This window comes from Capricornis sumatraensis, chromosome X (genome assembly GCF_032405125.1).
Source record: "Capricornis sumatraensis isolate serow.1 chromosome X, serow.2, whole genome shotgun sequence".
NCBI classification, from domain to species: domain Eukaryota; kingdom Metazoa; phylum Chordata; class Mammalia; order Artiodactyla; family Bovidae; genus Capricornis; species Capricornis sumatraensis.
Window position 1 is genome coordinate 8,524,504 of NC_091092.1, and position 14,772 is coordinate 8,539,275.

General features: G+C 40.8%; 1 protein-coding gene across 4 annotated transcripts; it reads left to right on the forward strand.

Moving 5' to 3' along the window:
- Positions 1–312: 312 nt before the first annotated feature.
- Positions 313–14,400, forward strand: LOC138070909 (T-complex protein 11-like X-linked protein 2). 4 transcript variants are annotated; one of them, XM_068962256.1, is made up of 9 exons: positions 313–439; positions 2,858–2,990; positions 8,696–8,816; positions 10,172–10,392; positions 11,282–11,418; positions 11,688–11,905; positions 12,001–12,182; positions 13,174–13,337; positions 14,168–14,400. In XM_068962256.1, the coding sequence occupies exons 1-9, from the start codon at positions 313–315 to the stop codon at positions 14,398–14,400; spliced, it is 1,536 nt and encodes a 511-aa protein (XP_068818357.1). The 4 variants fall into 4 exon arrangements, with proteins under 4 accessions (XP_068818357.1, XP_068818358.1, XP_068818360.1 ...); XM_068962257.1 differs by having other exon boundaries at positions 2,873–2,990; XM_068962259.1 differs by lacking the exon at positions 313–439 and having other exon boundaries at positions 2,908–2,990; positions 14,366–14,400.
- The last annotated feature ends 372 nt before the right edge of the window (positions 14,401–14,772 follow it).

The window sequence follows — 14,772 nt, forward strand, 5'->3', positions numbered from 1 at the left end:
AGGAAGTTATTGTCCATCTCTGGGCCTTGATTTTCTCTCCTTCTTACCCAATGGTAACTTTCTTGAATGTCAGGAAAGGCGACTCTACTAGACTCACTGTTCTCCTTCCGTCAAGGCTATTTGAGAAACCTAGCTTTCCCAAAAGAGACCGTTGAAACCCTTGTCCCCAACCTCAACTTGGAGCCACAGACTCAGTCAAAGCACAGACTGGCAACTGAAGAGCCCTCCTGTCTGCCTCCCTGTATCAGAGCCAAATCTTCCACCACTGACAGCTTGCCTCTTCTGTTTGCCCCAATTCCAGATACCATCAAGATGCCCAAGATGGAAAAAACTGCGCTCCAGAATGATTCCAATGAAGCAGAGAGTGGAGCCCATAAGCCGGAAACACCAGAGCAGACCCAAGAAAACCAGAGCTCCTGTTTAGATGACCACTCTGCTGGTAGGTCTGGAATTCTATCATCATTTCCTTGGGTAGTGCTCGATAGCAGCTAGGTTAAAGGAATAGATGGCATGTGGTTTAAGTGCCTTTAAGGAGCATAGAAGGCTCTCACAACCTTATGTTTTTCACTCCTCATCCTTCTGCTAACTCCTCATCCTTCTGCTAACTCCTCTTTCATATTATTCTGTTTTCTTGTCTTTTTCCCCCTCTAATCTTTACATATTGGACCTAGGTCCCCGATTGTCAAATGAAATTGCAAGATATTTTAACTCTAGAGAAAGAGGCCAACAAAACATAATGATTTGTGTTTGACAAGACTAGAGTGTGTGTGAGTTAGTTCCAAACGTGGGAAATTGGTGGCATTCTTATATTTTGATTTTATAGATTGTAAATGATAAATCTAGAATGGATTTGAGAGAATCCTAATTCCATAGTGCCGGAGTTGTGTTCTGTCCACTCCCAGAGCACTTTGTTGACATAAGAATTATCACTGCTCTAGGGTAATGTTTTAGATCTATAGTAACAGATACATAGAAGCATGAGGTCTCTTCTACACCTTGTGGTAGGCATTTATTTGAGACTTTTGTTTGACTAGTCCAGTCTCGTAGGAACTCAAATTGCAATTCTCATATGAAAATCGCCAGTGAATTCAACCAAACATAAATCTGAAGATCTGTCCAGATGTAGTGACTTGATCTAAACTCTTGAAGACAGAAATGAGAAAAATAGTTGGAAGCCACAATACTGTTGAATCGTGTATGTTTTTCTAGTGGCCATTTAGGGTCACTGCTAGTAAACGGAGTGGAACAATTATTAATTCATAGTGTCTCTCAAATAAATGACTTAATGAATTGGATAAATTATAGATTTCAACATATGTAGCTTTTTAGTTGGAGTGGAAAGGAGATATGGATGGATGATACTAACTTCTGTTGAAAATTTTTTAAATGAGAAGTCAATTTGCATAAGTAGACCATCTCCTTGGTGAAGTCTTAGGGTTCTTAGATGAGTCCTATATTTTTGGTTATAAGTAGTTCTTTTTGAATAAATTATGGAACAGTGCTGAAAGTGAGAGAAAATAGTTTTATTTTATATACCAAGTAATAATTGTAACTACTGTGTGTGCTTACTATTATCTCTCTGTAACTAAATCGTCTGTACAACAGTCCCTCTGTATCCACAAGAGATTGGTTCCAGGACTCTTCCTCACCTCGTCCCTCAGGATACCAAAATCCATAGTGCTCAAGTCCCTTATGTAAAATGGTATAGTATTTGCATATAACCTACTTATATCTTCCTGTATAATATAAATCATCTCTAGATTGCTTATAATACCAAATTCAATATAAATTATATGTAAATAGTTACCAGCATGGAACAAATTCAGGTTTTGCCATTTGGAATTTTCTGAAATTTAAAAAAATATATATTTTTTTATCTGCCATGGGTTGAAACTTCAGGTGCAGAGAGCCAACTGTATAATGACCTCAGAAAGTCATTCTTAAATTCCTATGAGCGTGTGTGATAAAGTTCTTAGCAATCTTTAAGTAAATAAAGCAAAAATATCATAGGTTTTAAAAATAAATTGATGCAACTTAAAGATTGCTGAATTCTGACTATTTTTTGAGATGTTAAAATATAATTTCTCTCACAAAATAATTATTTGGATTAGGGTAAGGTGGGGTTTTTGTCACAACACCCATATGTGGAAAAATTAAAATTGGCATATTACTGTCACTCATTTGTTGTGTGTGAAATTTTATTGGTCTGTGGAGTCCTAAGATCTTGGAACCATGTTTTAAGAATGGTTCAGCTTTAGAGCCATATGGCTCTAAATTAGAGCCACTAATACTTATGGTGTTGTCTGTAAGGAGACTGTCATTTTATGTCTCTTCCTCTCTGATCAGAGGTAGAAAAAGGATTTAGGAACCATTTTCTGAGTTCATTGTACAGTTGGCTCTCTGCACCTGAAGTTTCAACCAATGGCAGATAAAAAATATATTTTTTAATCTGTAGATAAAACAGTAAGTATAAAAAGTAAATTCTAGCTAAAGGTTTATTTTATAAACCACAACTTATTCATTTTTTCTTTGCTATATTTCATTTATTGTTTTGACAGTTTAGGCAAAAGTTTTTGAAAAAAGTTTCACTTTTTGTCTTTTATAAGGTAACTTCTCCTCATATCTGACTTCTCTGCAAGTTTCTAGAGCTGTTGAACAGCAAAGAGTTCAGAAAACCTCAAACACTATAATGATCGAGTGAATCTGTTTAACATCTGTTTGATAAGTAAAAAAAATTTTTTAAAGATCTGTTTGATAATCTAAATTTGAGGAAGTTATTTGGCTGAGTGGATCTCTGATGAAAAGAAATCCTATTTGTGTGGGTTCCCTGTTTACTGATCTCTATGCTTTTTTGCAGCAAGCCGACCTGAAGTACGTTCTGTCACGGATCTGATAGAGATAGTTAACGAATTTTCTAAGCTTAGCATTGCTCATGAAATCGTGGTCAATCAAGATTTTTACATGGAACACAGTGTATTACCTCCCAACAGGTATCAACTCTGTTTTTTTCCATTGTATTCCTCCTGGCATATGTACACAGCACAAATGACTTTGAAGCACTTTTATTAATACAGTTGATGTTTTAGTATGTCTTAAATGGTACCAACAAATGAAACAGAGGAGTAATCTGTGTAATGATTAGTTTTACAGACTGAAAGCAGAAAACTTTTATCTAAGCAGGGACTAAATGAATGAAATTATCGTCAGAACTTTCATTTTGGTGTCTCATTTCATAGTGAAACACAGTGAATTCCACATCTTCTTAGACAGCTTTGGAGAAAGTAGCTACTAGTAGTTACTCTCTTAACTGTCTATAGATTGAGCAAGTACAGATGAAATGATTTCTTTTCTAATAGTGGTATTGCCAACTCTTCATGGGATAAGAGCTTTCAGGGACCATTTCTGCTTCATAATCAGCTTAACAAAAATTCTGTGAACCAAGATCAAAACCCATTAATAAACACTGCCCCTCTAAAATCACACTTTATTCTGGTTCTCATTAATTGTATTGCTATTGCAATACATACATGAATCATTCAGGGAGTATGATTTGAATACTTCTGCTGCTGCTGCTGCTCAGCCGCTTCAGTCGTGTCCGACTCTGTGCGACCCCATAGACGGCAACCCACCAGGCTCCCCCGTCCCTGGGATTCTCCAGGCAAGCACACTGGAGGGGATTGCCATTTCCTTCTCCATAAATACTTCTAGTAGTTTGTTAATAGATGCGTAAATTTCTTTGTTTGACCCAATATTTCATATAACATTCTATTTTCCCAGCTTTAAAAGTGGCATCTATTTTGCCACTTCAGGTATCCTATCACTTAAGCACCTTGCTCTGTCAGTGTCTCTTGCTCTTTACTTCTTAGTTTCTTCCCTTAGTTTTCCAACACTGCCTTCACTGTCCCTGGAGCCTTAGTGAGATTTATTTTTTTTGCTGGCAGGGGTGCAGAGAAAGGGAAACCAGGAGAGTGAAGATCTGTTAAAGTGGCTGAGGGGTTGTAGTGGTGATGAGGGGTGGGGAAATGAAGCAGAGGGAATAATACTCTTGAACTGGCCAGTTTGTTCAGTTTTTCCTGTAAGGTGGCTCTCGTCGCATTTAGTTGACTTTAATTTCGTTTCAGACAATTTTATTAGGTTGTATTGTGACAGCTGTCATATCAGCATGCATTTTAAAAAAACATCAAAGTGGCTGAATTTTTGTGTAGCAATTTTAATATTGAAGATGGAAGAAACAAGCAACATTTTGGCATATTATGGTTTATTTTTTCAAGAAAGGTAAAAAAGTTCCATTTGTAAAACAAATTGTGACAGATGATGAAAAGTGGATACTGTACAATAATGTGGATTAGCGGAAATCATGGGGCAACTGAAATGAACTACCACCAACCACACCAAAGGCTGGTCTTCATCCAAAGAAGGTGATGTGTATATGGTGGGATTGGAAAGGAGTCCTCCATTATGAGCTCCTTCCAGAAAACCAAACAATTAATCACAAGTACTGCTCCCCAATTAGACCAATTGAAAGCAACACTTAACAAAAAGCATCCAAAATTAGTCAACAGAAAACACATTGTCTTCCATTTGAATAGTGTAAGACTGCATGTTTCTTTGATGACCAGGCAAGAACTGTTACAGGTTGACTAGGAAGTTCTGATGCATCTGTGTATTCACCAGACATTGCACCTTCAGATGTCCGCTGATTTCAGTCTTTACAAAATTCTTTGAATGGGAAAAGGTTTCAATTCCCCGAAAGACTTAAAAGGAACTTGGGTTAGTTATTTGCTCAAAACGATCAAAAGTTTGGGGAAGATTAAGTTATAAAATTGTCTGAAAAATGGAGGAGGTAGTGGAACAAAATGGTGAATACGTTGTCAAAGTGGTTGATGAAAAGGAGAAGTGTGTCTTTAATTTAAAACCCGAAGGAACTTTTTGGCCAACTCACTGTTTAGAACTCGATCTTCATTGTTTTGTTAACAGCCTTATTCTAGTGTAGTAATGCAAGAAGTATACCAGAAAAGATACTGAAATACAATTGAGGGTTACCTATTATCTATAGGTAATCAATGACTGCTTTTATCTTTGGACTTATAAAGTGATGCTGATTAGAGTTATGGATTCCTAAGAGAAATCTCATTGTCAGATATTTATGCTACAAACATTTATTGAGTATGTACTAAGTGGAAGGCTGAATGTTAAATGTTGGAGACATATAGATGAGTATGATGCTGGCTTCGCCATTACGAAGCTTCCGTAGGTGAGATAGTCAAAGAGTACATAGTTCCTGTGCAGTGATAAGTTGTCTCACATCTAGTATATGGAGTTCCTTATTCCTGCTTAGCTGCCGAGGAGGGTCTGGGAAACCTTCCTGATGAGGTAATGTTGAGTTGAGTTTTTAGATATAAATAGGTGCATTTTAGGTGGTCTAGGGTTCATAAAATTGTATAGGAGACAGGGACCAAAACCACCTCAAAGAAAAACATGCAAGATGGTAAAATGGTTGTCTGGGGAGACTTTACAAATGCTGAAGAAAGAAGAGAAGAGAAAGCCAAGGGAGAAAGGGAAAGATATACCCAACTGAATGCAGAGTTCCAGAGAATAGCAAGAAGAGACAAGAAGGTCTTCTTAAGTGAATAATCCAAAGAAGTAGAGGAAAGCAATAGAATGGGAAAGACTAGAGACCTCTTTAAGAACACTGAAGCTATCAAGGGAACATGTCATGTAAGGATGGGCACAATAAAGGACAGAAACAGTAGTGATCTAACAGAAGCAAAAGACATTAAGAAGAGGTGGCAAGAATGCACAGAAAAACTATGCAAAAAAAAGTCTTATTATCTGGAAAACCACAATGATGTGGTCACTCACTTAGAGCCAGCAGAACCAAAAGACATTAAGAAGAGGTGGCAAGAATGCACAGAAAAACTATGCAAAAAAAAGTCTTATTATCTGGAAAACCACAATGATGTGGTCACTCACTTAGAGCCAGATACCCTGGAGTGTGAAGTCAAGTGGGCCTTAGGAAGCATTAGTATGAACAAAGCTAGTGGAGGTGATGGAATTCCAGCTGAGCTATTTCAGATCCTAAAAGATGCTCAGCAGTGGCTACAGGTCTGGAAAAGGTCAGTTTTCATTCCAGTCCCAAAGAAGGGCAATGACAAAGAATGTTCCAACTACTAAACAGCTGCACTCATTTCACATGATCAGAAGGTTAGAATTGGACCTTTGTGAGTCAAAGTTAGAACTGGACATGAAACAACTGACTAGTTCCAAATTGGGAAAGGAGTTTGTCAAAGCTGTATATTTTCACCTTGTTTATTTAACTTATATGTAGAGCATATCATGAGATATGCTGTACTGGATGAGTCACAACCTGGAATCAGGATTGCTGGGAGAACTAGCAACAACCTCAAATATACAGATGATACCACTCTAAAGGCAGAAAGGGAAGAGGAACTAAAGAACCTCTTGATGGAGGTGAAAGAGGAGAGTGAAAAAGCTGGCTTGAAACTGAACATTTAAAAAACGAAGATCCTGGCATCCAGTCCCATCACTTCCTGGTAAATAGAAGGGGAAAAAGGGGAAGCAGTGACACATTCCATTTTCTAGGGTTCCAGAATCACTGCAGACTGTCCCTGAAGCCATCAAAGTGAAAGACGCTTGCCCTTGGAAGGAAAGCTATGACAAACCGAAACAGCATTTTAAAAAGCAGAGACATCGCTTTGCCAGCAAAGGTCCATACAGTCAAAATCATGGTTTTTCCAGTAGTCATGTATGGGTGTGAGAAGTGGAACACAGAGAAGGCTGAGCACCAAGGAATTGATGCTTTCGAATTGTGGTTCTGGAGAACACTCTTGAGAGTCCCTTGATCTGGCAGGAGATCTGTCAATCCTGGTGGAAATCAATCCTGAATATTCATCGGAAGGACTGATGCTCCAGTAACTCGGCCACCTGATACAAAGAGCCTACTCATTGGAGAAGACACTGATGCTGGGAAAGATTGAAGGCCAAAAGAGAAGGAGGCAGCAGAGCATGAGATGTTTAGATAGTACCACCGACTCAATGAGCAAACTCCAGGAGATAGAGGATGTCAGAGAAGCCTTGCATGGTATAGTCCATAGGTTCACAAAAAAAGATGAGGACACGGCTTAGCAACTAAACAGCTTTGGTGTTCCTCTGGTGGCTCAGCAGTAAAGAATCCGCCTGCCAATCCGGGAGACTCAGGTTCAATCCCTGGGTCAAGAGGACCCCCTCGAGGAGGAAATGGCAACCTACTCCAGTATTCTTGCCTGGGAAATCCCATGGGATAGAAGGGTCTGGAGGGCTATAGTCCATGGGGTCACCAAGAACTCAGACATAACTTAACTACTAAACACCAATGACAACAAGAAAATCTTCCTGGTGATAGGGAGGTTCTGCTGCTAAGTCGCTTCAGTCGTGTTCAACTCTGTGCGACCCCGTAGAGGGCAGCCCACCAGGCTACCCTGTCCCTGGGATTCTCCAGGCAAGAGCACAGGAGTGGGTTGCCATTGCCTTCTCCCAGATATCTGAGGAAAATGATCATGTCATTATGATCAGATTTTTTTCTTAGAAATATCACTGGCCTTAGCAAGAATATGTGGCATTTGTGGCAGTAAGACTTTGACTGGGGGCTGGAATACCTTTACTGCTGCTGCTGCTAAGTTGCTTCAGTCATGTCCAACTCTGTGCGACTCCATAGATGGCAGCCCACCAGGCTCCCCCGTCCCTGGGATTCTCCAGACAAGAACCCAGGGAGTGGGTTGCCATTTCCTTCTCCAATGCATGAGCGCAAAAAGTGAAAGTGAAGTTGCTCAGCCGTGTCCAACTCCTAGCGACCCCATGGACTGCAGCCTACCAGGCTCCTCCATCCATGGGATTTTCCAGGCAAGAGTGCTGGAGTGGGTTGCCATTGCCTTCTCCTTACGAGACTATTGCAGTAGTCCAAGTAGGAAATGATGGCAGGAGGAGATGGATTCCAGACATATTTAGGAATCAGAATCTCTGTAATTTGGGGACCAAGTGCATTAAAAGGATGAAGAGAACTAATTATTATGCGTTAGATAGAGAACGGTGACATCTCACAAATGGGATTGGTGTGTTGGGGAAGGAACTTTGACTTTTTTCATTTACCTCTGTATTGCTTGTTAAATTTTCAACAAAAGCATGCATTACTATTCTATTTTTAATGGGAAAGATGTAAACTTTATGATTTGTGTGAAAAGACACAGGTTTGAGAAGGGAAGATCATGAGTTGGAGGTGCAAATAAGATTTTCAAGTGTTATCAAGAATGAAAATCCTTTCTTGGATTTTAAGGCTGAAGGGAAAAGATCATCTAGTTCAAAGGTGTAAGTCTACGGGTATTAAAACCAAGGCACACATTTAAGTCAGATGAAGAACCAAGGCTGGAACTCAGGGCCTCAAATGCAACTTCTTGGTTCTTCTTACTAGAAGGAGAGCTTTTCTGGAACCATGAGGAATCCTTCTGAGAGAAATTGACCAGTGCCTTGGCATCTGAGACTAAACTCAGTTTATTCAACTCTTCTAAAGTCTAAACATAGCTCCTTCCCTATCAACATAATGGTCTTTCATGATCTTGAATGATGTTTGGGATTTAGGAGATTAGGATCCTATATCAACTCCCTGGGTAAAAAGCAAGTTGCTCATTTAACCTTCTTACAGTCTGGGAGGCAGGATTATGGAGACAATGTACAAGGCTTTTTGGGACCATCTGAAAGTCCAGCTATCAAGTACTCCCGCTGACTTCACTGCTGCACTTGAACTCCTAAAAGAAGTTAAGGAGGTGAGTAACCCACTTCCCATTTGCGGATATTAGATCTTGGTTGTGGCATGGGGTGTCTTTCATTGTGGTGCATGAGCTTCCCTCTAGTTGTGATGCACAGGCTCAGCACTTGCATCTTGTGGGCTTAGTTGTCCTGCAGCGTGTGGGATCTTAGTTTCTCTGATCAAACCCATGTCCCCTGTATTGCCAGGTGAATTCCTAAATACTGGACCACAGGGAAGTCCTTTTTTATTAAAAAAAAATCCCAGACCTTTTAATTGTTGATAAATAGGAATTATTTGGGGGCTTCCCAAGTGATGCTAGTGGTAAAGAGCCCGCCTGCCAGGGCAGGAGAAGTAAGAGACTCAAGTTTGATCCCTGGGTGGGGAATACGCCCTAGATGAGGGCATGGCAACCCACTCCCGTATTCTTCCCTGGAGAATCCCATGGACAGAGGAGGCTGGCAGGCTACAGTTCATAGGGTAGCAAAGAGTCGGACATGACTTAGCATGCTTGCACAAGTTTCCTTTCTACATATGTTCCACTACTTGAACAGAGAATATGGAGAAACTTCCCTTTTATTTGTACGAGATGAAGCTTGAAAGTTGAGATTTTGCTGAAACAACACAGCATGTCATTCAATTAAACAGATTTTCGCTTAACTCCCATTATGTTTTCTGTGTTTCAGAAGCACATAGAGAGCCTTTGCCAACAAGAAACTTATACTTTAGAGTGGAAAGATTATTTTGAGTGACACTTAAAGGTTTCTCTGCCTATTTCATCTTTTTCCTTTTTAGTCAAACAATCTAATAATGTCCTTATCCCTTATTAAGAATATCTCACCACCACAAGGCTATATTTAAAATGGATAACCAAGGACCTACTGTATAGCACATGGAACTCTGCTCAATATTATGTGGCCACCTGATTGGGAGGAGAGTTAGGGGAAGAATGGATGCATGTATATATATGGCTGAGTCCCTTCGCTGTTCATCTAAAACTATCATGTTCATTGGCTACCTGAATACAAACTAAAAAGTTTTATAAAAAGAATATCCCATTACCTTGTGATGGTATGTATTTTATATTTTCTGTATCCTGCATTTGTTTTTATCAGTTATTTTTCTTCCTGTCTTTATCTCATTCTGCCAAGAAAGGAGGACAGCACTACTGTTACTACTAATGCCAGTGAAGCCTTAAATTACAACTGGCTCCTAGACAGAGACAAATAATATTCTGTATATGCAATTGGGAAACCTAGTTTCTGGAGGCCCAATAGACATAGGCTGGCATGCCTTTGCCTTAAGGAGATTGTTCATCAAAGAGTGTTTGGGGTTCCAAATAATTTGGCTTCATTGATTTTCTTTTCTGGGAAGATATTGCTATCACTGCTGTTACCACGCCAGAACAGCCTAAGAAATGAGATTGAAGAAGCCCTGGACATAGATCTCCTCAAGCAGGAAGCAGAGCATGGGGCCCTGGATGTCCCTCATCTCTCCAAGTACATTCTTAATCTGATGACCCTGCTGTGTGCACCAGTCCGAGATGGAGCCGTGCGAAAACTAGAGAGCATAACAGACCCTGTGCAGTTACTGAGGTGAGGCGCTAGACGCACTGTTCCTGAACGCTAGATGTAGAGTCCTGTCTTAGACACTGCACCAGAAAACTCTGGGCCAGGGACTGGGTTACAGCCCCTGGCTTGCCCAGCTCTTCTGTCCTGAAGAACGGGCTAATACCTCTGTTGCTCCTCTCTGGTGTGTTGGCTTTTATTTTCAAAGGATGGATTCTCAGAACCCTTTTGATGATCTTCAGATCATCTGGACACGTTCTAAGAAATGATGCTGCTAAGATACTGGCTTCCCAGGTGACACTAGTGGTAAAGAATCCCCCTGCCAAAGTAGGAGATGCAAGAGAAGAGGGTTCGATGCCTGGGTCGGGATGACCCTGTGGAGAAGGAAATAGCAACCCACTCCAATATTCTTGTCTAGACACTAGAGCACAGTAACTGTTTCTTTGGGATATTTCAAATGGCACTTTCGCAGATAATTTCTTACGTATCCTAACTCAAACCCTGTGGGGGAGAAAGAATGAGAATGATCGTTGTTTCACAGATAGAAGAACCAAGACCCAGAGGTAAAGTAATAAGCCAGATGAGTTAGAAATTCAACCACCAGCATCCCAACTACCCACAGAGAGTTAGAATTTTAGTCATTTTTCTGAGATGCAGTACCTACAGTGGAAAGAATGCTAGACTGGTAACCAGAAGGCCAGAAGATGTATCTGTTCCTAGCTCTGAGAATAACTCACTCTGTGGCCTTGGGTCCCTGGTGCAATGTCTGTATTTGTAAATTGAAGTAGGACTGTGGTTTTGAAGGCTATGTTTTACTCTAAGATATTGTGATTTTAGGACTCTTAGCTTGAGTTCCACCTCACTCCACTAGATTACCTTTCAGAGTGTAAGCATTTGATTTTTCCTCTGCTGACAGGGGCATCTTCCATGTTCTGGGCCTGATGAAAATGGACATGGTGAACTATACTATACAGAGCCTCCGGCCCTACCTGAAGGAACACTCTATCCAGTATGAACGAGCGAAATTCCAGAAACTCCTCAACAAGCAACCCAGTAGGTTCAGAATTTAAGGACAGGAGATGGGGAGATTTGACTTTGGGTCTGATTTCTTACAGTGATAGGGTACTTTCTATTTTTTTCTTTTTTAATAGATAGCTTCTCCCTATTGGACGGGGTGAGGGCATGGGATAGGAAGAAGGAACATTTCTCTAAGAGAAAAGATGTATAAAATCACTTATTTATTGAGGAAGAATATATCTTCAAACCTTACTTTTCAAGCCTTGGTGTTTGAAGATATTTACATATTCCCTTCTATGTCGTAGATCTCCTTGATTGCACCACAAAATGGCTAACCAAAACAGCTCTACACCTCACTACACCACCTTCAAGTTCTCCTGACTCTCCCAGCTCCTCCAGCATGGCCCATTCATCTCCAAATTGGGCAGTGGACAACCCACAACTTCCCAGATCCACAATGGTGCTATACCAGGGTTACCTGAACCTTCTTCTCTGGGATCTTGACAGTAAAGAGTTTCCCGAGGTAGGAACATACATAAGAACATTGTCTTTTTGTTTTGTATTTGATACCTTTACTAAAACACTCTTCTGACAGCTCGCTTTTCCCTGTCTCACCAGACTCTGCTAATGGATAAAATCCGGCTGCAAGACATGGGGTCCCAGTTGAAGCAGTTGGCCATTCTGGCCTCAGTCTTGCTAGTGGCCAGAAGTTTCTCTGGTAGTGCTTTATTCAGTTCGACTGAATTTGTGAATAAACTGAAACGCATAACCAAGGCCCTGGTGGAGGAATTTAACTCCAGGTAAACTTCATAGCGACTTTCCTGGTGACTCAGTGGTAAAGAATCCGCCTGCCAATGCAGGAGGCCCAGATTTGAACCTTGGGTCAGGAAGATCCCCTGAAGTAAGAAATGGCAACCCACTCCAGTGTTCTTGCTTGGAGAATTCCATGGATAGATGAGCCTGGCAGGCTGCAGTCCATGGGGTTGCAAAAGAGTCAGACATGACTTAGAGACTATACAACATGAGCAACAACAAATTTCCTAAATCTTTCTGAGGGTTGAAAATAGTATGTTGGTTTTGGAACTTAGGCAGTTAATGTATTGCTGCCTTATTCTTTATCATAAACCATGCAAAAGACCTTGGGTGTCATCTGCAAAGGTGGTTGGTGTCTTTTGATAAATTGTATTAAGGCTCGTGATGGAAACAAAACCTATTTCCAAGGAGGTGAGTGTGGAAACTAGTTTGCTATGAATGATTCAGTCCTGTGTTTGCTTAACATGAGTCATTATCTACTTAAATAAGTGACACTGGATTTGCGTATGTATATCCAGAAGTTGATCCCTTGGTCAATATGTATCCATAACTTGCTTCATGCAGGGCACTGCAGCCGAAGTACAAAGAACTGGAAGTTCGGATCTCAGTATATTTACAAGTTAATTGGTGAAGTAGGGAAGACAGCTATGGAAAATGCTTAAGAAATTTTAAAACAGAATTTGAATAAAGTTTATGGGACTAAAGTATACCGGGTAGTTCCAAGAATGGAACTGAACCCTCGTCCAATTTGTTTCATTCGAAGTGGAGAATAGTATGAATTAGTTAATATGTGCGAATTCATATGTGTGAAGTAGTTGACATCTTGAGGATAACAACGAAATGATTTGAAATGCTGGGTCCTCTGTTAGTGGTGGAGAGCTGGAATTCTTTTGTGAGTGGACCTGGCTTCTGGTGTTGGACTCTCTGGGCTTTGCCCCTATGCCAAGGCCACTCTGCTTTCTGTCCTTCATTATCTAGGCCTGAAGAGGCTATGGTGAGTGTGAGTGAACAAGTGTCTCAGAAAATCCATGAACGCCTCAAAGACATGGGCCTAACTGCCCTGAGTAGTGAAAAGAAAGCCTCTCTTAGAGGCCAGCTTCGGAACATCGCCAAGAAAGAGAACCGTGTTCGTAGCATCATTGGTAAGAGTCCTCCTATGGTGGTGGGGCTGGAAAGGGGTGGCAAGAATGTGGAAGGTAAGAAGGTGGATTCAAGCCTGGAAGTCAGTTGTGAAGACATTCAGAAATGGAATTATTGTTGGGAAAGTCTTTTGGCTTTAGTTTCCTTATGTATAATGTGCAGAATTGAAATAGATCTCTTTCAGTTTGAAGAGTGAACATATGGTTTTAAGGTCAGCTAGGATGTGTAACTTGCAGGTGCTAGTGCTGAGTGATTCCTGGTCCTTCTCTAACCATAACCCAAGACCTGTGATGGGAAACCCTTTCTCTATCCCATGCTTTAAGTTACCATGACGGTCCCTACTTCCCTCTAAGGAACTGATGCTAATTTAGGCTGAAGGATATGTTCCCTGCAAGAATGGAAGCAGTGAACTCGACCACCTTGCTTCTAATTTTGGCATCTTGACAAAGTCTGATATGGTTGTATGGACCCAGAGTTGGTACACTGGCTGCAATGTGTGCCCTTAGAATTTCACATACAATGTCTAGGATCTTTTTGTTAGGTCACACATGTTGGGAGCTCACTTAGCACCCCCTAACATTATCAAAAGCCAGAAACTTACTGGCTCAGCATCTTTCAATAATGCATTGCTTTTAGGAGCTTTATAGCATTCCTTCTTCCAAAAGAAAAGAAAAGAAAAAAGAAAATCTCATTAACGTGTTTTACCTGAATGAGTGGGTAGGTCAGTGAAAATGTGTTAATTTAAATGCAGGTGAACAGAGAGTGCAAGGGCATTGTGAATTTCTTCTGAAATCTCTTTGATCTTTCCCTTTTAACTTTTTTTCCCACACAGATCAGCGGATCCACTTGTTTCTCAAAGGCTGTTTGGTTCATGGGGTGCAGGAATCTCTGCTAGACTTCCCTGTTGGCCTTATTTTCATCAAGGAGGAGTTGACAAAACTGGGTTGGAAGTTTTTCAATCTGATGCGTCACAATCAGCAGGTATTTAGCCCCTATTATGATGAAATCCTTAAAGATATCATCCGTCCAGCTCCAGCACAAGAAACAGAAGTGGAGTCTATCTGATAGTGCCAGACCACAGTCTGGCAGCAGGGACCCAGGAGAGAGGGCTAAGTATGTTCCTGGGATGACGTCACCTGTGCCCAGCAGAGTAGCCTCTTCCTCACTTCAACCTGGACTCAGCGTTGCAGAATTGCAGCATGTAAATAGAAACTGGCCCAACCCCCCTTCATAATAAACTTTGGTGCTGCAAGAAAACCTCAGTTCCTTCTGTGTTGCAACTGAACCCAGGTTTTGTGCCCGTATCCCCTACTATCTGAGAACCAGTGATCCCTCAGTTCTCCTTCACTGGCTGATCATTATTCAGGATACTGGCTTGAGCAGGCATCAGGGCATCGGCTGCTAGCATTGTTTCCTCCAATGGAAAATCATTTCCTT